The following is a 27123-nucleotide window of genomic DNA, read 5'->3' on the forward strand; positions in this document are numbered from 1 at the left end:
AAGCTTTCTAGATAGGAATGGAGAAGATAATAAAATGGATTCCTGTTGAGATGCAACATATATAAAAAGATCCCTGACGTCTCCATAAGCCTTCATGTTTCGAGCAGGCAGCAAAGCCAATTACACAGAGGAAGCTCCGATCCAGAGGTGTTGGGTACATGTCAAATGGTCGGACCTACTTAATACAGACGGTCCCCCATAGAGTCTCTTCTTCACTCATTTGCACGTGTGCACACATACACTAGTTACGGCTACATTTCTCAGTTCACACAGCTGCCTCCTTTCGCACACACTGTTGTCCTCCAGCCACACTAGTTCACAGCTCACTGCACACAGAGCCTCTAAGCTTATCTACACCCCCTACTTGTGTGCTCAGTCATACAAACCAACCCTCTTTACTCTCACTCAACTGCAGTATCAAAACCTCATCTGTTCTCTCTGGCTGGATTCATGTTAGTTCCCCCCTAGGGCCAAGGGATCCTTTGTATAGATGTTTAGGATTTGCCCCACTCACACAGTTCAGGATAGGTCCAGGATTTGTGCCACTTACACAGTTCCTCCATTACGATGTTGCCAGAGCTTTGTGGGGAGAAGCCATGAGAAAGCAGTTCCTCTGACACTGCAGTAATGTCTGTATAAGCCCATCTCCCCCTCACCCACTGCTTGCATGCAGGTTCATATACAGAGCACTACCCACTTTTTGGCATACACATGGTGCTCCGTGTCACACACCACCCCTCCTTGTACCCTTAATGCCTAATTCCACCCTCTAGTTGTCTGCTTTGATATGTGTATCCTACCCACTCCCATTTGTGCAGAGGGCCCAATCCTAATAAACCATCAAGCACTCTCTTATGAACTCATGATGTCTGCAAGGTACTAGGCCTATCCACACATTTGTTTGACTCTAGGTTTAATGTGGGTTACCAGCATTAGCTTGACTGTGTGGACACATGCCATGGGGGGAATCTCGGGCCATAAACCACCTTGTCCTGGTTCACACAATCACTTCAATTAAACACTGATTGTGTTTAAACCTATTGTGTGTACATCCAAACAACTGTGTGAGGAAGCCTAGAGTCTCTCTGGTGCACAGAACACTCCACACCAGTGGAGAAATCATTCATTCAATATCTCCATTCAGGTCCCCACCCGCTGTTTGAGATCCCAGCGACTGTTTCAAAGCCATCCCAAAGCTTCCCTTTTAGGACCTCCAGAAGTCCTCTAATTCAGTGTTCTCTGGAACCTGCCATAACCCTGACACTTGAAGGGAAGAGGGGAACTCCATTCATCCCTACCTGCCAGCTGGAAGCAAAGTCAGAGCCTCCCAGAGGTTGAGCAGAAACGACAAGCAGTGGATCTCAGCAGGAAGGAAACGTTTGAGTGATTGTTTGTATTTTTTCTTTCTTTCTCTTCTGAGCAATAATTAGACCCCGGAGATGACATGAAATGGAAGGACAGTAGATGGAGGGGCAGAGAAAAGACGGGCAATTGGGGGGCAGGTGTGTGTGTGTGCGATAAGGTTGGGTTCACAAAAAGGAGAGAGGATGGACAGACACAGGGCCAGAAAATGTGTGTGTATGTGGGGGGGGGGAGCTACATACAGTTATTTCCTGTTCATGTGCATGCCCGCATGCGCCATCGCCCACATCCAGCGCCCCTCCCAACTGGGAGAGGCCAGTTACCTAGAGTAGTAGGAGGAAGGAGGAGGAATGGAAGGTGGGAAACGGAATTGCTTTTGTGGATTCCCACCCCACTATGCCTGGCATCAAGCGCCGGTGGCAGTATCCAAACCTGGACTGCCTCCCCAGTTCTGCCAACAACTGTGGTTTTAAAGCTGCTCTTGCCCCCGGTCCTGCTGCTTCGGCCCCACCGCTCTACTGGTCCTCCGAATGCCGCCCATGGGGTCAAAAGGAATCCTGCCTTAAGATCTGTGTCTATGACGGCATTCCAGCTGGCGTCAATATTTATGCCACAAGTTTTAGGCCTGGTGTCTTGGGCTCCTCTGTCTTCTTAAGACCGCAGCACTTTCAAAATACAGTTGAATGGTTGCCCCCCTCAAAAAAAGGGGGGGATGCCCCATTAGAGTACCTTGTGTATATGGGTGCAGAGGGTTAGGGAAAAGGATTGAGGAATAGAGGTGAGACATGGACCTACTCAGAGTTCTGGCTGGGCTGCTAAAATGACACGGAACAGAGCCAGTTCGAAGCAAGAGGTCAAATTCCACAGGTAAATTTAAAAAGCCTTTTAAATTTTGCAAATGGATGAAAGTTTGAAAATGCCAGCCAAAGATTGCCTTATTTATGGTGCGGTGGGGAGAAAAGGAAATAGACTAAAATATTTGACTAAAACATGCTTCTTTTTTCCTTTTAAAAAATTAAGGGGGCAGGCCAATTTTGATAAAGTTTCCTGAGAAAATAATGATTTGCCTTTAATTGTGGTAGAGAAAAAATATCTTTTCTTTTTCTTTTTTTGTTCATACCAGTCAACATTTTCATAACCACAATATTTCTAAGGCTGTAGAAACTGCTGGGTTTTTTAAAAGTGTAAATTCTATTAGTCGAAATAAGGAGTGCTTGGTTTTTCCCCCAAAACATGAAAGGAGAATTCCCCAAAAGGAGTAACAACATTTTAAATATGCAAGAACTTGATGTAAATATGAAAGTACTCCCCCAACTCTCAAGGTATTGTTTTCTAGTCTGGAGCTATTGTTGAGGCCTCTCATTTTCCCTGCTTTTACTACAATTCCTGTGCAGGGATTATAAAGAGCTTTTTGGAGATGAGGAAAATCACTACTGAGAATGCAATGGGTGATTATAGAAGTCTAAAGATTAAAAGAACAAGGTTATAATCCTGTTCCATTGCAATAAGGAGCATCTGTACTGAACTGGAATCCAGAACGTGGGTTGGTGGGGGCGGGGGAGGAAAGATAAGCACATTGTAGTGTAGCTATTTTGGCATACCCAGACGGGTTGTTTTTAATCCACATTGATCATTCCTGGGCATACATGCACACACCTTAAAATTCCTGGCTTCTTAAAACTGCAGTTTAAAATTGGATGGTTCTTTTGTTTGTTTGTTCCATTTCAGGATTTTGAAGTCAATGCTTCAGGTACATCTTTTCTCTCTGTTTAGTGAAATGCCAGCTTTCGCTAAACTGTTTTGATATAATCACAAAATTGTTCAGATTGCAATATCTTTATTTAAATTTTCAACTTGCTCTACTTGTGAAATTCTGATTTGGCTCTTTTTAAAACATTTGCCTTGGGGAGAATCTTTTTATAATATTGGCTTTTGAGGAAGTATATTTTAGAGTACTGGTAAATATGATGAATGTAATCCCAGTCTATGCAAGTTTACTCAGGCATAATTCCCACTGTGTTCAATACATGTGTTCAGGATTGCAGCCTTTGGGCTTTTCCAGATTACAAGCTCCTGCCTTACTTAAGAACAGGCTCCTTCACAGGCTCCAGATACTGACATCAGGTTCTGAAGAAACCCCTTGCCCCTCTTTGTGAGTTTTCGTGCTCCAACCAGACAAGCAGCACCTTCCTCAAGCTAGTTTTGGAATGCCACCCACAAGCCACGGCTGACTTTCTGATCTCTTTTCGTAACCGATTTAAAGTGGCCAGCATGGTGTAGTAGTTAGAGTGCTGGACTAGGACCAGAGTTAAAATCCCCACTCAGCCTTAAAACTCACCGGGTATCTCTGGGCCAGTCACTTCTCTCTCAGCCTAACCTACCTCAGAGGGTTGTTGTGGGGATAAACATAACCATGTACACTGCTCTGAGTCTGGACTCCTTGGAGGAAGAGCGGAATATAAATGTTAACATGAATGAACAAACAAACGAGGGGCAATGGATTTCTTCAGAACCTGATGTAGGTGACTGGAGCCTATGAGAGAGCCCATTTTAAAGGAAGGTGGGAGCCTAAAAAGCTATAGAATAAACCATCATGGGGAGGGGGGCGGGAGCCAGTTTCTGAAAGTAGGAAATCTTTTTAAAAGAAAGAAAATTGTGCACTAGGGAAGTGGGGAGGGAATGAGAAACTTTTTATTTCTCTTCCATAACCATCAAGCTTCTTAATAGCTCTGTCTCGTGATTTTAGCAAATGCTGCTGTGATACTATGAGGAGGTTGGCACCTTACAAGCCACAGAAGGAAAAAGCAGGAGAACGAAGATGTCTCCTGATCAGAACCAAACTGAAATCAGAAGGAGTCTGTGAAAAGGACTGAAGTAAATAAAGACAACCCCCTCCCCCCAACCAAAGGAATCGGAGTAAACTTCCCAACCCCCACCGGCTCCTGCCCGGTTTTTTTCCTCCTCCTCCTCCTCCTCCAGTTTTTTTCTTTTTTCAGTCCACCATCTCTCTCTTTTTTTGCCATTCTATTTTCTTTTTTCTTTCCCCCCGTTCTGTTCTTTTGTGGATTTTTGTTTTCTGTTTTTGTTAACTATTTACAAGTTCACAGTATGGGCCGCTCCCAAGATGGCGACTTTCCACCCCGGGGTGAGGCGAGGTTGTTACATTTAAACCAATCTCCCTCCCCACCCCGTTGCGTCTCTGGTGGGGCCTTTACCCATCCGCCTGGTTCGTTGGCTCCTTCTGTCCATATGGGGCGGCTCTAGCTCCTCCCAGGGGCGTGGAGATGGCTTCCTTCTCCGCTCTTCCCCTGTTCCGCCCCTGTGCAGCCCCCCCTGCCCCAGATGTCATGGCTGCTGTGGGGACGGGGGTGGCGGTTGCTGGACTTGAGTCCCATTGGAGGAGACTAGCTTCTTGTCCTTGGAGCCACGTCGATGGTGTTCCGATGAGACGTCGGATTCGGAGCGCCGCGATGGTTGGCAGCTGCGAGTCGGAGTGCCTGGCAAACGGGGCTGCTGCTGCCCGTTCTTCTCATCTGGAAGGGAAGGGAAGGGAAGGGAAGTTCAGACTTCAAGCTAATTTCATGAGCGAGCATCCCTTGATGCCACCCTGAATATTTGCATTTCTTTTTTCTTTTCGCTTTTAACGTATTTTATGGATTTTCCAGTAATAAACCATTCCAAATAATCATTTTGACAGTCATTAATACACATCAATCTTAACTGTACAATGCATACAAGCTTTTATAAATAGCTATAAAGGTAATTTGGAGGGAAAGGAAAGGAAAAAAATAAGTGGAAGAATGAGAAGGGGGGGCGGAATCATTTTCTTTTTCCAGTTATGATATGAATGGTTGCCATCATAATAAAAAATAGTAATTGTGATTGTTCGTGCAATAAGGCTTTGAGTAAAAGGATATCTTATCCATAACCATTACATTCCAGAATCTCAAAAACCAAGTCCTAACTGACAAATAGCTGGATTTTTTTCCAATTTACTGCAATAATTAATTTAGCTGCTCAGTAAAGACTAAATAATTCATTTTGTTATTTGGTAAATTGTTCTCGTAATGGTTCATTCAACAGAAAATACATTGGATAAAACAGAATTTGTGTTTTTAAGATTACAGTATTGTGACGATGTATTCTAAGCCAAAATTTAACCACCACATGTGGAAGTAAGATCCTTTTTTGTTACATTTCTTCCAACACAATTCATATTCACATTTCAACAAGACAGCTTTATATCACACAAGGGATCCTTCCAGACATCATTCATATTCATTTTCACATTTAAACAAGGCAGCTTTATATCACACAAGGGGTCCTTCCAGACATCAATAAATTGCACCATTTTGAACACTTCCATGCAAGTTCAAAGCTCCATCCTACTGACAGTCCACATGCTGCTGTAGGTTTCTGCACTCTTTCCTATCAGGATTTTATTTTCTGACCACATAATGATCACAGACCTCATGCAATTTTCACAGCTCCCCCTGCTGGCCCGCATTTGCATTCTGAGAAGAAAAACAGGTTGCTTACCTGTAACAGGTGATCTTTCTGGTGATGCATGTTCACTCACAACCTGGGTTCTGCGCCTGCGCAGTAGCCCCGGCGGAAGATTATCAAGCTCCAAGAGGCGCTCTTCGGCTCCGCCGAATCGCGCGCGCGGCGCATCTGTTATTTTCGGCAGGAGAGCACCTTTCTCCTCAGTTCCTGATCAGCCACAGCGATGATAAAGGTTGAAGGTGAGACGAAGTCAGGTAAGTCCATACAATATTAGTAGATAGTCAAAAGAAGAACATAAGAACACAATAACAGCACTGCTGGATCAGGCCCAAGGCCTATCCAGGCCAGCATCCTGTTTCCCACAGAGGCCCACCAAATTCCTCTGAGAAGCCTACAGGCAAGAGGTGATGGCATGCCCTCTCTCTTGCTTTTGCTCCCCTGCAACTGGTATTTAGAGGCATCTTGCCTCTGAGGCTGGAGGTGGCCTATAGCCACCAGACTCATAGCCATTGATAGACCTGTCCTCCATTAATTTGTCTAAGCCCCTTTTAAAGCCATCCAAGCTAGTGGCCATCACCACATTCCGTGGCAGAGAATTCCATATATAAATTATGCACTGTATGAAAAAGTACTTCCTTTTGTTGGTCCTAAAATTCCCAACCTTCAGCTTCATGGGATGACCAGTAGTTCTAGGGTTATGAGACAGAGAGAGAAATTTATCTTTGTCCACTTTCTCTACTCAATGAATAATTTTATACACCTCTATCATGTCTCCCAGTAGTTGCTTCTTTTCCAATTCAAATGCCCCGAATGCTGTAGCCTTGCCTCATAAGGAAGGTGCCCCAGGCCCCGATCATCTTGGTTGCCCTTTTCTGCACCTTTTTCAGTTCTGCAATGTCCTTCTTAAGATATGATGACCAGAACTGCACGCAGTACCACAAATGTGACCGCACCATAGATTTGTATGAGGGCATTATAATATTAGCATTTTTTTATTTTCAGTCCCCTTCCTAATGATGCCTAGCATGGAATTTGCCTTTTTCACAGCTGCCATGTTTCCATTATACCCACTATATCTATTTTTTCATTAGCAACTAAGCACTCCAGCTCACCCATCTAGGCTCGGAGGCTTCTGGCACTGGTATATAAATACCTATACAGCGAGTCTTGTACCTGGTGTGGGCATGTGCTATTTCCCTTACTATCATCTGTCCTTTTTGACTAGCTATTATGTGTTTCCATCTGCTCTTCTTCTGGTTCAACTCTGTCCCTTTCTGGTTTATCTGAAATGTTTTTACCGTTGAACCTTAGGGGAATTTGCTTGCCAAACCAGTTACCGTCCAGTTCTGTCGGCAATCCCCCAGGCGTCATTTTAATAGCTGCTCTGCTTTATTTTTAGCACCAAAAACTAAGAAAAGCAACCCACGCAAAAACACGAAGGCACTGAAGACCTGAGCACAACGTGAATGGTGAAAGAATAGAAATGTAATGGCAATAAATCACAGGCACCCCTGTGATAAGTATGATAAATACAGTAATGAGGGCTGTACACGCTCCATACAATATAACAATAAGCCACAGTCACTGAAGTTCATCGTGCACGAAGGTGGTGCTGCTATGTTGAAATGTGGTCATAAACCAAGCGAAGTGTAGCACTCCACCCCAGCAACCCTTCGCCTAAAGGCTGAGCACAAAAATCTTGCAAAAGAAGCTGGAATCTGAAGCATGAAAATCTTGAAGATGAAACTGTATGAATTCTTGTATGAATGGTCATACTAAATTCCACGTGGGTTACGTATTCAAAATCCCCAGCTATGTTTGGAGAGGATGAGGATTTTAAACACAGGTGGATCGCCATATTGAACAAGTGTTCATTTGATTTGATGTTATTGATTATTCAAAAGGCTCTTAAAGAGGCAGAGTCTGTTCAACAGGAGATTATCACTTGTGAAACATCATTGAAGGAATAAGTTGCTCCCGACACTTTTGAAAATAGATATAAGGATCTGGAGGTGAATATTTCACAATTTCAAGAGAAACTTAAAAGAATTTAAAAATCGGAAATTTGAAAGAGATAGCCGGGACTATACATCAGGTTATGTTTACAATTGGATCATGCCTGTAGTTGTTCAAAATAAAAAGATGGTCAGATGGAGGGATCCTATTAGTATATCTGATACCGAGGGTACCGACACGGAGGAGTCGGCTACCACCTCAGGTCATGATATTTATATTCAGGAGAGGAGACCCCGTTTGGATAGAGCTTCCAAGAGCCATTTTAGGGGGTCACAGTCTTTTCGCAGGGACAGGAGACCCCGGGGCAGATGGAGGATCCAGAGGCGTATCTAGGGAAAATAGCGCCTAGGGCAAACACTGAAATTGCGCCCCCTATCCAAGCATCTGACACCCATCTTTCAGATAACTTTACCATAATATCAGCTGAAAAATACGAGTCAGGCTCTTTAATCTTTTAATATTTCAAAAACTATTTTAGCAGTGGACTTAGCCAGACCAAAAAATGCTGGAAAACTACAAATTTCAGTATGCTGGGGCTCATGAAATACCCAAATACTATGTGGAGGTGTACTTGGAAAACTAAACAGAAGTGCCTGTCTAATTCTCTACTATGCATTGTAGCATCACCATTACATAAGTTTTAAAAATAAATGGAGAATTTGACTTTTCCCAGATACTCTGTAAATAATTAAAGGATATGCAGAGTAAACTGTGTCACTGCTTGGTATATATTCTAGTCTTTCAGAAAGACAGTTAAAATGAGAGAAACAGAGCAAGAAACTCCCAGTGGGCCTTAATATTAAGGATTTCACACTGATTCAAAGACAAATTCATCATTAATAGCCATATTAGCAAGACATCACATTTAACTCACTTATCACAAGAAGCAAAGTAAGAGCAAATGAATACAATCCTAGCTCATAAGCATCAGCGTTGATTTATTCAAATTGATTAGACATTTGAAATTAAAAAGTTTTTTGGGGGATTCACCCTCGGTCATTCCTGATGTAGTTAAACCTAAATCCAGGTTTATACCCAGTGGAGAATACCCTGCAGTACAGGTGTTCCAAAAAGTAGTGGAGAGAGACATTAAACTTCTGGAGGTGAAGAACAGAACCAGAGTGTCCAATTTCTCCAGAGAGGACTGGCACACGCTCCATAGATTAATGGAAGATACCAATATTGTTATTAAGCAAGCTGATAAAGGGGGAGCGATTGTAATTCTAGACAAGAAGGACTATTTGAGTGAGGTCACGAGACTATGAATGATAGAGAGTTATAGATCGATTTCCTATGATCCCACCTTCCATATTATGTCTCTTGTGAGAATAGTCATCAATGAAGCACGAGCTTTAGGAATCATTTCCGATTATCTAGCTAAAGGCTTATTCAATCAGTACTCCAGGGTGCCAGTTTTCTATATCCTTACTAAGATACATAAGGATGGTTTTCCACCTCCAGGGAGACCCATTGTTTCCAGTTCCAATTCCATTCTGGAACCCCTTGCCATCTATGTGGATTCATTTTTGAAACCGTTTGTGTTCAAAACAAAATCATATATTCGGGATACTAAGGACCTCATCAGACAGTTAGAAGGGGTCAGTATTCCTCAAGGATCCCTTATAGCAACGCTGGATGTTTCCTCTTTGTATACCAGCATACCTTTAGAGGAGGCCAGAATGGTTGTAGAGAGAATATTGGAAACCAGGTACAATAAGGATCCTCCCACATATTTTCTGTTGGAACTAGTGGACCTCATTTTGGATAAGAATTACTTTAGGTTTGAGGACCAATTTTATTTTCAAATCAAGGGTGTTGCTATGGGCAGTTCTGTAGCCCCAATGTGGCCAATCTGTTTATGTCTGCTTTGGAAGATACATTTATCTGGAATGAGACAGCTAACCCGTTTTTTGCTGGGATTTTCATACAGGTATATAAACGTTTTATCGATGACATCCTAATCATTTTTACAGATGCTACACGATTTCAGTCTTTTCTGGGGTGGATCAATGAACTTCACACCAAAATTAAATTTACCAGTAATTTCAGCCAGCACATGGTTCCATTTTTGGATACCAATATTCGGGTAAATAAAGAACATAAATTGAGTTTCTCTTTATACAGGAAACCTATGGATAGGAATACATTTCTCCATTATGATTCTTGGCATCCGGGATATTTAAAGAACAACCTTCCCTTTGGCCAGTTTTTAGGGGTCAAAAGAAACTCTACAGATACCAGCTTTTATCGTAGGGAAGCTGATCTGTTATCCTCCCAATTGGGGAATAGGGGGTACCCAAAGGAAGTCATACATAGAGCAAAGTCTAGAGCAGACACCATCAGACGAAGTGAGTTATTGCAGGATACCCCGAAAAAACAGGTGGACTATTTGATTTGGTCTTTAGATTACACTTCATTATCTTATCAGATCAAAAAGATTATTTATAGAGATTGGCATCTTGTTTCTGATATCCCTGGTTGTAAAAAAAAAAACCCATGGTGGCCTTCAGAAAAACCAAGAGTCTAAGGAATTTTTGACTCATTCAGATTTTATAGTAAGACCACCACTGAGTAGTGCTTCGCTAGGTTTCCATGCTTGTGGGAATTGTGCAGCTTGCTCTTTTTGTCTTCCCACTTCTGATTATTGGGACCCTATTTTGAAGAAAAATGTAAGTTTAAAATTTTTTGCTAACTGCAAGACCAAAGGGACTGTTTATGTTATAGTGTGTCCATGCAACTTGTGGTACATTGGGAGCACTATTAGACCTGTCAAGACTCGTGTGCTTGAACATCGATCCAGACTCAAACACAGTATATTGGACTAGTATTTTTCAGCCCGTTAAAATAACGGGCGCTAGTGGCACTGGGTGGGGGGTACCTTTAAGAGTGGCGGGAGGGTTTACTTACCCCTCCCGCCGCTCTCTCGCTTGCCGCCGTAATTATGTGATTAATTGGGGCGGCAGGACAGCAGCCGCCCCCCCCCCCCGATTAGGGGCCAAATCGACCCAAAGTACTGCTGCCACAGCCGCCGCCTGGAACTCCCAGGCGTCCTTTGCGCCCAAAGTGCCAATTCGGGCCGAGGCTTTGCAGAGAGAGGAGCTCTGTTTGCGAGCTCCTCTCTCCTTCTTTTTCCATTATGGGTCCCTGATCGGCTAGAAGGTTAAGACTCGGGCAGCTGGGAGGGCGGGCGGGCGGTCGGCGGCCGCAGTACTTTGGGCCGATTTGGCCCCTAATCAGGTGGGGGGCGGGGGCGGCTGGTGTCCTGCCGCCCCAATTAATCACATAATTACGGCGGCAAGCGAGAGAGCGGCGGGAGGGGTAAGTAAACCCTCTCGCCGCTCTTAAAGGTACCCCCCCACTCTTTTCTTTTCTCCCCGCCTTTTGTTTGTTTGTTTGTTCCCCGCTGCCGCCTCTGCTCTCCCAGTTCCCCCGCTGCCGCCTTAGCCCTCCGTGTCTGGGCGGCCGTATCTTTCTCAGCCGAGAAAGATACTCAGCCGAGAAAGATACTCTGCGCATGCCCAGAACGGCCGAGAAAGACACAGGCGACACGGGATCACACTTTACCTTTTTATTATAGAGGATGCCCCCTTGGTGCCACATTTCATTGAGAAGTCTCATTCACCCGAGGATTTTAAGTTTTTTGTGTTGTTTAAATTTATTCCAAGGTCCTTTGATAAACAAGATAAACAGAGGTTCCTTCTTCAAAAAGAATCATTTTGTATCCACAAATTTAACATATGTATACTCAATGGGTTAAATGTCAATTGTGATCTCTCCTGTTTTCTTTAAAGATCTAGACTTAATAGGCTAGTAAAATCACCACATCTGTTTCAACTTTCTCATTCAGTGTGTGACTGAATGATGGCTTGTCGGTGAGAGTATTTAACTCCTGTTTCAAGCACCATTCATCAAGGAACGTAGCTTGTCTAAGCAGGCATGTTGGTGAGGTGCCGCATTTAGGACAAGGCTTTTCCAGACTGAAGGTGGGTGTGTATGTATCCATTTCATGTTTTTCATCTTGCACTTTGTTAGACATGGGGATTCATTTGTATGACCATTCATGTACAGATTTGTAGACTTCTGATGAAGATTCTTATGAAACAGTTCATTACCTAGGATGTCTGTCAGCTCTACTTTCAAGATCACTGTGCTTGGATTCAGACTCCAGCTTCATCTTCAAGATTTTCATGCTTCAGATTCCAGCTTCTTTTGCAAGATTTTTGTGCTCAGCCTTTAGGCGAAGGGTTGCTGGGGTGGAGTGCTACACTTCGCTTGGTTTATGACCACATTTCAACATAGCAGCACCACCTTCGTGCACGATGAACTTCAGTGACTGCGGCTTATTGTACTTGTTATATTGTATGGAGCATGTACAGCCCTCATTACTGTATTTATCATACTTATCACAGGGGTACCTGTGATTTATTGCCATTACATTTCTATTCTTTCACCATTCACGTTGTGCTCAGGTCTTCAGTGCCTTCGTGTTTTTGCATGGGTTGCTTTTCTTAGTTTTTGTCTGTTTACCCGTGTTTCCCCCCGCTTTTTCCCTTATTTTTAGCACCAGCAGTCTGGTTCCATCTTTGTTCAAGTGGAGTTCGTCCTCTAAACTCCTCCTCCTGGCACTATTGTCTCTTTCAGTCATGGAGACCCCTCAGCTTCGCCTGTATTGCTAGCGCTGCATGTAGAACAAGTAGAACGCTACCCTCAGCGGCCTGGACTTCAATATGCTACCTAGTAGTCTAGGTTTGGCTTCCAGGACCTCCCAACTGCATTTCCCAACATTGTTGGTGCACCACAACAGCTGACTCCACCCCAGCACTGCCTATCTAGATGCCACACGACATCTGCAACCTTTGCACCAGGCAGGAAAGGTACCTTGTGGTCTACACGCAGGACACAAATCCATGTCTCTATTCCCCTAACAATCTTATCACCCACTATTAGGAGGCCCCCAACCCCCAGTGGAGCATCCTCTGTGCAAGAGGGTATGGACACACCACCCAAGGAAGGGGTCTCTTCTAAGGGAGCATGCTCCTCTCTTTCTCAGACTAATGTTCTCCTTCCCTGAGACCTTCATTCTCCATGACAACAGAGGAGCTGTCAGCCTGGGAGTGGGATGCCTTTATCACATCCCTGAGGGTCTCACCCACATACTTCTCTGCCTCCCTGAGCTTTTCTATGTCTGCCACCTTGGCTTTGAGGGAACAAACCTGTTCCCTGAGAGCCAGGAGCACTTTGCACAGAGCACACACCCACGACTTCTACCCCTAAGGCAGGTAGTCATCATGCAACACTCTGTGCAATACAATGGGAAGCACCCCCTGCCCTGCTGGCATTCTACCTTCGTAACTGGTTTTATTGGCTATTTAGAATACATAGAGCTTGTTTATTTTAAAGCTAGGTCTTAGCTGCAATCATCAGCTAAGTAAAGATTTTAAGCTCTGTCTTACAAGAAAACTTCAAAAGTGGGATAGTACTCACCTTCTCCTTGTGCTGAGTGCCTCCTTTGTAATAAACGGGAACCGCTTCTGTTCCTTCCCGCACATTTCCCCACTATACTCTATGCAAAACACCTACAATATCTGGTTGCAAACTCCTGTTTGCAATGTTCTTCAGGTCTGAGCCTTGTCTTGTCAAGAGCTGCTTCCAAACTGGGCCACCTCAGGAATGTGCCCCCTCCCAAAAGCTGAGTGACTCACCTGGAGATAATCCCTCACCCCAACAAACTGCCTTGTCAAACACACAAACCTCTCGCCAGCCAGAAATCAAACCCTTTCCCCCTTGTTTATTTATTTATTTGTTTGTTTTCTAGAAGCAGGGATGGCCTGGCGGGTGTTGTGAGTGAACATTGGTCACCAGGAAGATCACCTGTTACAGGTAAGCAACCTGTTTATCTTTGAGGTGATCCATGTTCCCTCACAACCTGGATAACTAGCAAGCTCTCACAGGTGGAGGTGGATGACAGGATTTGGATTCAGAATACTTTCTTCAGAACCACCCAGTCAAAATTGGCTTCTGCCGCAGATCGAATGTCCACTGCATCGTATTTGATGAATGGGAGATCTGAGGACCATGTGGCTGCCTTACATATGTTCTTTACGCTAATGCCGGACATGTGGGTAGCAGATGTCCCAACGACCCTAGTGGAGTGAGCTCATACTTTAGATAGAGGTTTAACGCCTTGTTGTTTGTAACAAATGTAAATGAGTTCAACAAGCCAGTGAGAGAGCTTTTGCCTAGATATAGGAAGGCCCATGTTGTTCCCTTTGCAAGAGACAAAAGGTTGGCCCTATCTTCTAATGGCTTTGTCTTTCTAGATAACAGAGCAAGGACCTTCAGACATCAAGGGAGTGCATCACCCTTTCAAGTGGAAAAGTAAAACAAACAAACAAAAAAACCCTAGGTAGAATTAGGGTTCAAATGAAAACCATAAACCACTTTAGGGGTGAAGGAGGGTTCAGTCTGAAGCACTACCTTAGTAGGAGAGAATTTCGTATAGGGCGAGTCAGCCCGGAGTGCTGTCAATTCACTGACCTGCCTAGCTCATGTTATAGCCACTAGAAAGGCAATCTTCAAAGAAAGATGCCTTAGTGAAGACAAAAAGAAGGGCTCAAATGGAGCTTCAGTGAGTGAGGACAGCACCGGTGACAGGCTCCAAGGTTTAATAACTTCCTGAATAGGAGAAAATAGATTACTAACACCTTTTAGAAATTTTAAGATTTCTAGGTGGGATTTTTGGGTGGGAAAAGACTAGACAGCCATCCCAGCCCGGATGATGAGCAGACAGAGCTGCTGGATGAACTTTTAGGGAAGTATTGGAAAGTCATGATCTTTTCAAGCCTATTAGGTACAGAAGGATCTGGTGAGTCATAGCAGAGAAAGGGTTGACTCTCTTGGACACAACATGGAGAATAAAACACTTCCACTTTGACATATAATTTCTACGAGTGGATTCTTTACAGTCATTTAATAGAATTGTGTCTAGCAATTGATTTTCCGTGCCGTTAGATTCAGCAATTCATCAATTCTAAGTTGGGATGAAACGCGCAGTTCCTCTCTCAAGATAGAAGATTCTGGCATTGAGGAAAACCCTTAGACAGGCGTAGCAGGGAGGGGAACCACAGTTGTCATGGCCACCAAGAAATGATTAATATGCATCATGTCCAATCCTGTAAGACCTTGCTCAGGCCTTTGGAAAGTAGAGGAAATGGCGGAAAGAGGTGGGCAGGTGGCAGTCCAGGGCAGCTGGAAAGCATCCCCTAGGGACAACTTCTCAAGGCCTGCTCAAGAGCAATACAGAGTGCATTTCTTGTTCTGTTGCAAAGTGGTCGATACTCTGTGTCCTCCAAGAGTGGAAGAGTGGAAGAGAGCATGAAGGACCTCCAAATTCAGCTCCCACTTGTGTTGTTTCAGAGAGAAGTCCCTGCTCAAGGCATCCGCTAGAATGTTGTCTGATCCTTTGATGTGCAATGCAATTGGGTGGATGCAGTGGTCTAGTTCCAAGACCATAGCTGGTGAGACAGATTGCACAGGGAGTGGGAGACAGTGCCACTCTGGCAGTTCAGGTACGCTACTGCTGTGGTGTTGTCCAATAAGACCTGAGCAGTACAATACTTCAGAATTGGCAGGAAAGACCTGTGTGTTCCAGGGCATGGAACACCGCTAGGAGCTCTAGATAGTTTATGTGTAAGATTCTTTGCTGCAGGGTCCACATGCCCTGCACATGAAGCCTTTTGCAGTGGGTGCCCTAACCTTCCAGGGAAGCATTCAAGGTGAGAGTGATGGACAGAAGAGGCAGAAGAAAAGGCATGTCTTGTCCTATAAACTGTAGGTCGGTCCAGCAGCAGAGAGACCACAAGAGAGATGGCGGCGGATTGAGCCACTTGTTTTGACGGTCGGAAAGTGGTTTGAACTCCGACAGAAAAAATATGAGAAGACGTGCATCGGGGATGATGGCCATGTAGGAAGCCATTAGACCCAGCAATCTCTGTATGGAGAGAGCACGTTGCTTCAGATTGCCAAGGGAAGCAATAGTCAGAGCAACAATTGTCTCCTTTCTGTCACCCGGTAAGTGAGCTTTCTTTAGACATGGATCCAGGAGAGCTCCTATGAACTGGAACTTGGATTGTGCTATGAGAACAGACTTTTTAAAGTTCACAGTGACCCCCAGATGGGATAACAGATCGAAGGTGTAAGTGACATGGGAAAGAGAGTCTCCTTGCAGTCGTAAGTCAGAAGCCAATAGTCTAAGTGAGGATAAATAGCAACTCCCCGTGTCCTCAGGTGTGCTACGATGGCACTTGCCCCTTTGTGAAGACATGGGGGGCAGTAGACAGGTGGAATGGCAGGATGGCGTACTGATAGAAGTCCTGTCCCATCATAAATCTTAGGAATTTCCTGTGTTCAGGATGGGTAGCTATGTGGAAATAGGCAACTTTTAGGTCTAGTCACAAACCTTTCCTCCCCTGTCAATAGGGGAAGAATGGTCTGCAAGGAGATCATGCAGAACTTCTGTGTCTTTATGAATTTGTTGAACTGACATAGATCCAGAATGGGGCGATGACCCCTGTCTCTTTTAGGCACTTGGAAGTATCTCAAGTTAAATCCCCTGCTCCGATCCTCTAATGGGACTGATTCTATCGCCCCTTTCTCTAATAGCAAGAGGACTTCATCTGCAAGTACTGGAGATGAGTAGGTGTATTTAATTCCCGTGTAAACAGAATGGCTTGAAAATTTGATTGCATAGCCATTTGTGATGATGGATAACACCCAGGCATCAAAAGATACATGACACTATTCTGTGGAACAGGTAGTGAGACAAATAGGAGAGGGGAAGTGGTGTTGAGATACTTCCTTGCCTGAGTCATCAAATGGACTGCTTAGAGGTTTCCTGAGGACGGGCCTCTTGTTGGTGTTGTTACTTCAGGAAATATTGCCTCTTTGGGGTATATTCCAAAGATTTCCTAAAATCTCTCTGCTCTGCAGGCTTGTATAGATATTTTTGTTTGCTGAAAGACTTGAACCTTTGAGGGAAGTATGGTTGCTGGGAAGATAAAGTGAAGGTCTTCTCACTGTATTTGCCCCCCCCCTTTTCCCATTGACTCATCAGTGTGAAACAGCCCATCACTATCAAATGGCAAGTTCTCTATTTTCTCTTTCATATCATTCTGCAGAGATGTAGAACACAACCATGAATGCAGCTGAAGCATTATAGAGCCTGCTAGAGAACATGATTCTGATGTTTTGCAATGCTTAAGGACTGTCTTCTGATATCCACCAGTTTCTGGAGAGAAGATCTTAACTTCTCCCAAAAGGCTTCAGGAACATCCTTCAAATCATCTTTGAGAGGATCCCATATAGAAAAATGATATTTTGACATACATGCCATATAATTGGAAATTTTGAGAGCCAAGCAGGAGGTGGACTAGAACATTTGACCTATGGAGTCCAGTTTCTGCCCCTCCTTGTCTACTGGAGCCGAGTGTAGTTTGGCAGACTTAGCACTGACCGCACGGTCAACCACCAAGGAATTGGGCAGTTGATGCTTAAACAAAAAGGGGCAGGAGTCCTCCTGAACCCTATAAAGGTTTTCTAGATTTATGCTGTAAACTGCCTAGTGACTTTGGTAGTGGGCAGCATATAAAAATTTATTTATTTATTTATTTAATACATACATACATACATACATACATACATACATACATACATAGTCTCTTTGAAATAGTGGAGGACACAAAGACCTTAGCAGAGTTTGCTAGTACCAGCAACATTGGAAGAGACACAGGTTGAGTTGCTGATGAACCCAACATGAAGTTGTAAACTGGGTCTTCAGTTCTAGCCCCAAAGCAGTCACCATGTCAGCAATTTGAACTCTTTATGAGAAAACTTCCTTAGATGGAAAACTAGAAGGGACTGCCACGGCCTCAGCTGGCAAAGGATCAGAAGGATTCTCTGTCATGGCAGATTCATCGTCTGAGGGGGAACTTGAGTCATACTCAACATTGGATGGTACTACATCTTTGACAGGTGAGGTAACCAGAACTGAGGCATCTGGAGGGCACTCAGGAGCGGGTGGGGAGAGAGTAAACACTGGCTGATGGTTTAACAGGGACCACCAGAGATGGAGGAGTTAAGGGTCTCTTAAAGGAAGAAGAGCATGGCTTCAGTGCCTGCAATCCAGAGATAGTGCCAGATGGAGATGTCAGATTGCTCTTTCACTTATTTGGCTTCCAAGTCTTATATTCTTCAAAGTCATTTGGTAAACCCAGGGAGGGCATGTAATATGGGTCCCGATACTGTTGTAGACCACTGATGAATCTGGGATTGAAGCCCCCAGGAGAGCTCCAATGATCAGTGGGGCATGTAAAAAAAGCATAGCTAGGCGCTGAATGATAGAAAAGTTCCTGCCAAGAAACGAGGGAACAACATGGAGTTGCTGACAACACTGAAGGCATCTTCAGAACAGGAGGCATATCAGAATCATCCTCTTGGTCAAGTCCATGAAGATGGAAACCACTGAAAATAGAAGCAGACAGGGTAGTATTACTGGAGTCAAGCACGGACTCCAAGGCCACCTCAGTGGGATGATGGACTTGTTTAGGAGACAAGCCACCTGAAGATCCAGAGCAGGCAGGCAAAAATTCTGCCAGAATTGATTAAAGAGGCTTAGACAGAGTCTTTGTAGGCATCGTCAAGGTCAAAGTTGATGTTGATGTTGCTGCAGTGATTGGTATATACTTGAAACATAAGAAGCTATAGACAATTTGGAGTGTGAATGACCAGGAATGAGAGAGGCCGAGGTAATTAAAGACAATGTAGTCATCAATAATGATGATGGGGCCAACATTGGTGGCTGTGCAATGGTAGAAATCAAGGGTCTATCCACTTTATATCCGCCCTGAGAAATGGATGGAAGGTGTGTGAGGTGTGATAGTCAAAATCGGGGTGGGAGTTTGCTTCCAATGTTCTGATATCGAGGCTGGTTTAGAGCAAGAGGTCAGGGACGATGTTGTCAATATCAAAGTAGGGCATAGTAAATATGACATCGTTGGGGCCAACATCAAGTGGTGTTTAGAAGGTTTGGACCCAATGGACGCCAAATGTTTTTCATTAGAGGTTGAAGGGCGAGACTCAGTCAACATAGAAGGTTTTATCATCAACATCGAGGATGCTTCAGGCTAGTAGATGGAGAACCAGAGCATTCCTTCTCTCTTTTCTTGTGATGTTGACAATGGGGGTCGACGTCGGTCCCAGTCAGTGGTTTCCGAAAGTCAGAGTCCCCTTTAGTCTGATGAGTGGAGGAACTTGGCATCACCCTTGAGCCTGAGGGGCAATCCAATGCCGACTTCAATGTCAACGATTTTGGGGGTCGAAGAGCTGTCTTGTACAGGGCAGTCAGGAGACAGTTCCCTGCTCTTCTTGATTTTCCGAGAGAAAACCAGGCAAATCTTGCAAGCCTCGAGATTGTGCCTCCTCCAAAACAAAGCAGATACTCCTCGTGCTTATTGGAAGAGGGGAGGGTGCTGTCAGAGGCAGAACACTTTTTAAGTGTCTTTTTAAATACCATCAGGAGACATGGCTTGGGAAACCAAAAGAGAAAAACGTATACTGGCTGCATTGAAGTCAGAGAGATAGAGACCAGAGTAAAGATGAAGGCTGAAGAAAAATTAAAAAAACAGTCCGAGTCAAGCCGAAAGGATCACAAATAATTAAAGCCAAATCACAAAGAAGAAGAGTAGCCGAAAAAACAGTCCAAATATCAAAGTCAGAGAAAAAATACACTGAGGAATGAGGAGCTAACAACCTTCCGAACCGAGCAGCGCGGTGGTCAAGAAGAAACTGAAGAGAAAGTCGCTCTCCCACCAAAAATATTGGACGCGCCACTTCCGCAACTCAGCAGAGCCAAAAAGCACCTCTTAGAGCTTGATAATCTTCTGCTGGGGCTACTGCACAGATGCAGAACCCAGGTTGTGAGGGAACATGGATCACCTCAAAGATCCAGCAGTTGCCACAAAAATAGCATTGAAAAGGGAATGTATTGCCATCTGGAAGGACCCAATAACAATATTCCCAGATGTCACATTCCAGAGCTGTTGCCTTGTTAGTATGTTATAACAAATTAACTTCAGTGAATGACTGAATATATTATGAATATATTTCAAATATTATGAGAGACAGAGGGTACAAAACCCTAAATATCTCTTTCTTCATGCTAGCAAACTGTTGGTGCTGAGTCTGAATAGTAAACACCCACCTGCTAGGGCTTGCACGGAAGGCTGGTCATGTGTGCTGAGCAGTTGCGCCTGAATTGTTTCCACGACCCGCTTAAACCGGCGGCTGGGACCTATGGATTTAGATATGGGGTATACAGATCAGCAGAAGGAACTGGATCTCCCTGGCTTATCACGGAAGACAGATGCCAAGAGAGGACTCTGTTGGCCTTTATGCTGGGAAGATGTGGTCATGAGTGCAGCATAAAAGGGATCAATGGAGCCCAAAGCCAGAATTGTGCTGCTCAACAGTATACAACCCACACTCTTGCTGAGGTGGCAGCAGACATTTTGGAGGCCGCTGCACATGAGCCCTGGCCATTTGTGTGGCCAGGCCACCACCACCTCAGCAAGGGTTGCAGCAGGCCAGAATGGCCCGGGAGATACCAGGAGGAGCCCAGTGGGGGGGATGATCACCAGAGGACACCCCGTCCCCGTGACCACCACCAGCACCCCCCAAGGGCCTCAGAGGCAGCAAGCCCACCATTTTTAAGATACAAAACAAAAACATCCCTGGCACTGGACCCAAACTGGCTCAAATTCGAGGTGAGCCGGGCCCCTCGTTTGGGGTGCCCAAACCAAACTTGCCCAGTTTGGTTCAAGCCCAATTTGGCCTTGCACCAAACCGGGAAAAGCGGTTTTGTGCATATCCCTCTGTTGTGTGTGTGTGTGTGTGTGTGTGTGTGTGTGTGTGTGTGCGCAAACACGCACACACACACACCATACTGTATTTTTGCCCCAAGGACCCATGAGTAATACTGTTTTTTACAAATGAAGGTGGGGGGAATTTAAAAGGGTATGAGCTGTCTTCCTAAGCATAAACATTTCTCTCCCTGCCACTTCCATTGCTCCCCACTCTCCCTCTCCCACAACCAAGTTGCTCCGGGGCTTGTTTTCCAGGAGGCAACATGGCTTTCCCACAACCAGCTCCAAGAGCCCCTGCCCCGCACTCCCACCCTGGAGGCTGCTGGGGCTGCTGCTTGCGCCTGCTTTGCCCAGATTCCTGTGGAGAGCAGCTGGGTGCGGGCTTTCAAATTTTTTTTGTCCTTCTAAGGTGCAAGCTCTGGGCAGGTGCAAGCACTTGCCGTGGGTGGGGACTATGCACGAAAATACGGTCTATAGCTTATTTCTCCGAACTGAAGATTACTCTGAATTTAAGACAACCCCCTTAAAAAGTAGAGGTTAAATACAGGTTATACCTGCACTTATTTGAAAGGAACAGGACTCTGAATTTAAGATGGCATCCTGATTTCTAATATCAAAAAACTAGGGGGTGGGAAACTAGCTTTGGATTCAGGTAAATACAGTAGCGCACGCATGCATGTGCACATACACACACACAGAGCATGTGTGTGTGTGTGTGTGTGTGTGTGTGTGTGTGTGTACGCGCGCGCGCGCGTGTCCCCTTATGGCCACCATAAATATACACACAACATTTGTATGATGCTCAGTGTCACCAATGGGTATACCATCTTCCAAGTCGCAAAAGTGTCCAATAAGCTCAATTAGTTATGTTAGGGATCCAATGGAAGGACATTAGAAGTTGCTAACCTGAGATGAGGGTGAAGGTAACCGAGTAGATCCCGCTGTCCTTGGGTGACTCCCCACCCTCAGAGTAGCTGATGTCGACTTGGAACTTGACAGGTTTCTGGAAGACGGAGGGGCCGCCAGACGACTTGTATTCGGCCCGGAAGCTTGTTTGGGACACCACGCTATGACTCAGGCTGGGGATCTGTAGGGTGACAGGGGTCCAGGGGGGTATCACCTATTCAGGAGTATTGACCCCATTTCGCTAGGCTAATTCCACCACTGTCCAAATTTTCCCATGCTGTCGGATGAGCGCCCTGTAGGCCGCATCGTACGAGCTATCCCTATATTATTCTTTGCTGTTTTTCCTTGCCCCCCACCAAAACCCACTCCTCTCCTTCCCTGGCCCTTGGCACTCACCGAGAGGAAGGCATGTACAATATCAGCCTTGATGGAGCTCAGGGGTTTGTCTTTGATGACCACAAAAATTTGCTCCTCTTTGTCTAGATTGATAAAATTCCCAAACCAGGATTTCTTGGCTAGCCTAAAAGGAGGGAAGCAGAAGAGAAGGTGTCCAGCCTGAGTGGTGGCGTAGGAGCAGGGAGGTGGTATGAGGATCCAGTGGGGCCGCCCACCCACAAGCTATGCTCACTCTGCCGTGGACCCATCCTGAGGCCTGGAGGAGCAGGCAGGGGAAACACTTCCACCCAACAATGTTGTCAGTATACAGAGAAGCCAGGAACGGGCAGGGGAAACCCAAGGGGGAAGGGATAGGCCTGGCCAGTGAGAAGTCTCATGAGACCATGGGGGGATCTCAGGAGAGGCCAGGAGCCTCTTGCAAGAGTGCCAAGGCTGCATGATACTATTTAAACAAGGGAGGGAAGCACTATTTAGGAGAATTGACATGGCCAGAGCACCAACTCCAGCAGAGAAGCAAGGTACCAGGGCTAGATGTCAGAAGGAAGAAGATTTGGGCAAACTGTAATCTCCTCCCCACCACACCAAGGCGCCAGGGGAAAGAGTCAGGCAGGGCCCTAGTGGGCTGTGAAAAGAAAGCTGTGACAATTTGCAAGGAAGCATGGCTGAGAGAGGTGTGACTTGTCAGTGATATCACAAGGATTAGCCAATAGATGCTTATGACACTTGTGCAGTCACTTTCTATGCAGCACTCACTCTAATAATGGGTGCATCTATTGGGAGTTTTATTCCCCAATACTGTATTTCCCAGTTCCAAATGTGAAATAAAGTGATAATCTGAAAGGGCATTTGGTTAAAGAATCAGGAGGTACAGGACTGAACCCTCCCTTTCCTATCATCACCATCTTCAAATACTCACTCAGGGGATGACTCTGGAGTGAGACTGGACATTTCCTCTGGTGTAGGAACTGCAGGAAAAAGCAAATTAAAATGTAAAAGGAGTATAAGTTTGACTCACCCTGACCCAACCCTTTAAAGCACAATATGCTCTCCTATCATCCATCACATGCCAAGGACAAAAACAGGGGAAGGACATTAAGCTTCACACCTGGTTGTGAGTTTCTTTGAGGCATCTGCCTGGTCACTGGGGCAGACAGACTGCTGAACATGAGGGTCAGATCCTGCTAGGCAGGTCTTATCTACAAACACACACACCATGCTGCCCTGTTCACATCTGTGTTTCAAGCTAGGGCATTCCTAGATGGCAATTTGTTCCAACATGAAGACAAATTGTATAATAGGTTTTGGGGGGTATCTAAACGATGTCAAAGGCTATCGCTTAATGCCATCTACTGGCCATTTGCTAACAATCCATAAAAGGTTCATCACTCTGAAATACTACTTTAAAAGTAGTATTTAAGAAATGGGGTTTTCATGGATTGTTCACAGATTGTCAGCAAATGGGTCTAAGAAACAGAACAACTTCCTTGGACATAATTTGGATGCCTTGGAAAAATCTCTCATCGCAATATGTGTTCATGTTAGAGTAAATTGCTGTCCGGAAATGCTCCTAGTTGTCACCAGAGTCTCCTGATGTTGACCTCATTCCTTACCAACAGAGGGTGCTCTGTTACAAGTTATCCACACTGTTGCACATTCAGCCTCAGAGGGGTTCAATTCTCCCCTGGGCAGGATGAAGCATTAGCTTCCATGCCTCCTTGCACACTTATTTACCAAGTTTCCACATCCTGACACACCCAACACCTTTCTCCCATGAGTGTCAACTCCAAGGAGCTCAAAACAGTGTCTCCCCATCCCCATTTTATCTGCACAACACCCCTATGAGGTAGGTTGGGCCACGAGAAAAATAACATAGACCAGGAGTCCCAAGATGACCCAGTCAGCTTTGTGGCTGAGGAGGGAGAGGATGTGAACCTGGGCTTCCCCAGTCTAACCACTAGACCACACTAGGTCTCATACAATAATTTACTATCATCCATACATTCTGGCAACGAACAATCATCAAACACACCTAACAACTTGCACTTTATCATTACCCAAGATCTCTTTCCAGGTCATACGTGTCAGCCCTGCATTCACGGTGTTCATCTCCTTTCCCACTCAACCTTGATTGTCCTTCAAGCAACTGCACAGAATTCTCTTGCCGCTTCATACCCTAGAATCCTCCACCCCCAACACAATTTGCTGCCTTTGCACAGGCCCCTCCGGCACAAGCACTTTGGATACTCGCTCAACAGGGCACCCAACCAGGGGAGCCTTGTCGTGCCCCACCTGCAGATTACCCCCCTGCTCAGCAGAGGGCAGTACAACACACTCACCTTGCAGTTTCCGGCGGTGGAAGCGCGGGGAGCCAAGGAAGCTGTTCTTGATGGAGTTCAGGCGGGTTTTCCACGCCACACCGGCCACGCCAGGGCTGCTCGGCGGCGTCCCACCGGGAGTGCCAGTGGGGCTCTCTTTGGGCGTGTGCACGGGGGTGCCGAGCGGAGTGGGGAGGGGGCTTCCCCGAGGGGAGGGGTGGGGGGTGACCTGCAGCACAGATTTGGGTGGGGGTTTAGTAGAGGGGAAAAAGCAATGGGGAGAGGAGGGCGGGTGAGGGGGCGGAGAGCTGGGGGGCAAGGGGAAAGGGGCAGAGCATCGGCTCTGCAGGGCCCGCTCCCCTGCTGGGCTGCCCTTGGCTGGGAGCGTCTGGGTCTTCACAGGGGCAGGGGGAGGTGATGGGAGGGAAAAGCTGAAGATGGGGCTCTGGGTGTGGGGAGAAGTGGGAGGGGGGAGAAAGGTGGGGAGGGGAGAGCCGTGAGATGGGGGTGAGTAATGGCAGGTGACAGTCCCACACTCTGCTCCCCAAGGGAATCTCACTCCATGGCCCGTAGCTCGGGGTCCCCTTCCAGTGACACTATCCAGTCTTGCAAAGCTTCTCCTACCCCATGGCAAACCTATCCCACTTTACAGGCGAACCTCTACAGGCCCTCAGGAAATCTGACTGTCCCCTAACCAGTCTGTGCCACAGCAAACTGGATGCACCACTCCACAAGAACCTATCTCATTTCCCCTCCACAGCTGGGCTCGGCTCTACCACTTGGGAGGAAGGGTCACAGCTCCGTGACAGAGCATCCACTCTGCAGGCATACAGTTCGCTGCCTTTGCACACAGAGGTCCAGCCCCTAGAATCTTCACCTCTTGCTCTTCCTTGCCTGGCCTTACCTCATGTTGAGATTGGCTAACCTTTCCTACAGAAAGCCTACTCGGAGCCTCAAATCCTTTCCCCCCAGGGAATCTGATCTCCATCCTGTAGCCAAACACCGCTGAAACAGCTAGGCTACTGTAAGGAACATTACTTCCCACAAGGCTTTCTAGGTTTCTTTGCCCTCTGTAGCCTTTAGCAGTTGAGTAGCAGGTAGAAATTCAACAAGTATGGGTTTTGCCAGAAAGAGATGCCGCAGTGTTGAGAAAACTGGCACCTACTGAATTTCTGTCTCTTGTCCAGCTGCTAAAGGCACAGGAGCCTTACCTCAAAAGACTTGGCAACTATACTATGCCAACAGCCAGCATACTCAGCTGCCAAATTCCACCTGAGAATGGGCTTGTGCCCTGCACAGGAACACAAGCAGCATATTTTGAGTTAGGCCCTTGGTCCATCTAGCTCAGTACTGTCTACACTGACTGGCAGCAGCTCTCCAAGGTTACAGGCAGGAGTCTCTCCCAGCCCTACCTGGAGATACCAGTGGGTAACCCAAGTCCTTTTGCATGCAAAGCAGATGCTCTTCCATTGAGCTATGTGCTCACATGTAGTCTGCCACCCAAATGCAAGCCCAGGTGGATCCTGCTTTTCAAAGAGGACAGTTCATCCTCACTACCTCATGACCAGCTCTCCTCCCCTACAACCTACTTCTCTGTCTCCTCTCCCCACCGCTTCAGATTTCAGACTGCTTCCCTGTCTCCAATCATCCAGATCTAACTAGAGTCCTGCCCATACTCCCAAGACACCCCACTTCAAATTTGCTATGTTTTATCCCCACAGAATCTTGAGGCCTATTCCGAACCTGGACACTCCACCCACCATGATTCAGACATCTCCCTCAGCCTTCCCCCACCAAAGCTCTGCACACATCCCCATCCTCCTTTTCTGCACAGGGCTGACACCACTTGTCACTGGGTGCCTTTGAATGCTATGGAGAAGTTCAGCAGGTCCAGCTTTTTCCTAGCATGGGAATGCAATAATGGGAAGGGGGAGCTGTGCCTGATGAATTTCTGCCTGGCATTCATGCAATTATAAAAAGGCATGGCACTACTGTCAGGAAAACCATGGGCGATCACCTCAGCACCACCACCACCCCCAGCAACTTGAACTGAGTGCAAGATGGGATGTGAATGAGGCTGTTGGGTCTGTGGCTCTGTCTCCCCACCCCAAGCCCCTCAAAGCCCACCCATTTCCTCCCCATATCTGTTTTGCCCCTTCCCATCACCACCCACAACTGCTCCCCAGCCTCTGCCCCAATTTCCTACCCCTTTTTGCCTCCCCCACTCCCTCCCCCTCCCCACCCTCTCATATCCCATATACTCACCCTTGGGCTACTGAGGGGGCTAGAGGATAAGCCAGTGGAGGCACCACTCACAGATCGAGACCTATTTGTGCAGGGAGGGAAATAGATATTGGAGGTGAGGAGGGCTGTCTGGAAAGGGTGAAGAGCCATGAGATACCCACCAATAGAATTATCAGAGTTATCAGCAAGGGGCAGCAGTGCTCTGCATACGCATGCAGTTCCCAGCACAACCAGTGAAGGGCAGCAAAAATAGAAAATATTCAGGGAACAGGGAATGCAGAGAGACAATTGGAGCAGTGCTTGAAGCATCTAAAAGTGCTTCCAGACCTTTAATTGGTTTGAAAATGGAACTCCTTTTTGTGTAATGGGGACCAGATGACATACTTCCCCCACTGCACAATTCTACAGTGCCATCTGCTGGCCGTTTGCTGCTAATCTATGGTGGAAAACCGACTCTTTTC

At 46.0% G+C, this 27123-nt stretch overlaps 1 protein-coding gene and 1 long non-coding RNA gene across 10 annotated transcripts in view; one reads left to right on the forward strand and one right to left on the reverse strand.

Moving 5' to 3' along the window:
• Positions 1–1374: 1374 nt before the first annotated feature.
• Positions 1375–27123, reverse strand: part of BRSK1 (BR serine/threonine kinase 1) — a 77271-nt gene continuing 51522 nt past the window's right edge. For 5 of the 8 annotated variants that reach the window (XM_053262653.1, XM_053262647.1, XM_053262652.1 and 2 more), the window contains 8 exons: positions 26684–26744; positions 24440–24863; positions 23020–23068; positions 22104–22227; positions 21708–21888; positions 20141–20230; positions 5902–6075; positions 1375–4895 (listed from right to left, as the gene is read on the reverse strand). In XM_053262653.1, coding sequence (XP_053118628.1) covers positions 4708–4895; positions 5902–6075; positions 20141–20230; positions 21708–21888; positions 22104–22227; positions 23020–23068; positions 24440–24863; positions 26684–26744 — 1291 coding nt within the window. In that variant the 3' untranslated portion in view covers positions 1375–4707. The remainder of the gene's footprint in view (positions 4896–5901; positions 6076–20140; positions 20231–21707; positions 21889–22103; positions 22228–23019; positions 23069–24439; positions 24864–26683; positions 26745–27123) is intronic. The other 3 variants (XM_053262649.1, XM_053262650.1, XM_053262648.1) reach the window with 3 other exon arrangements.
• Positions 9338–12337, forward strand: LOC128330200 (uncharacterized). 2 transcript variants are annotated; one of them, XR_008310007.1, is made up of 3 exons: positions 9338–9814; positions 11732–11867; positions 11953–12337. It is a non-coding gene; the product is annotated as an uncharacterized LOC128330200 (long non-coding RNA). The 2 variants fall into 2 exon arrangements; XR_008310006.1 differs by having other exon boundaries at positions 9338–9592.

The sequence above is a fragment of the Hemicordylus capensis genome, chromosome 6, assembly GCF_027244095.1.
Source record: "Hemicordylus capensis ecotype Gifberg chromosome 6, rHemCap1.1.pri, whole genome shotgun sequence".
NCBI lineage: Eukaryota > Metazoa > Chordata > Lepidosauria > Squamata > Cordylidae > Hemicordylus > Hemicordylus capensis.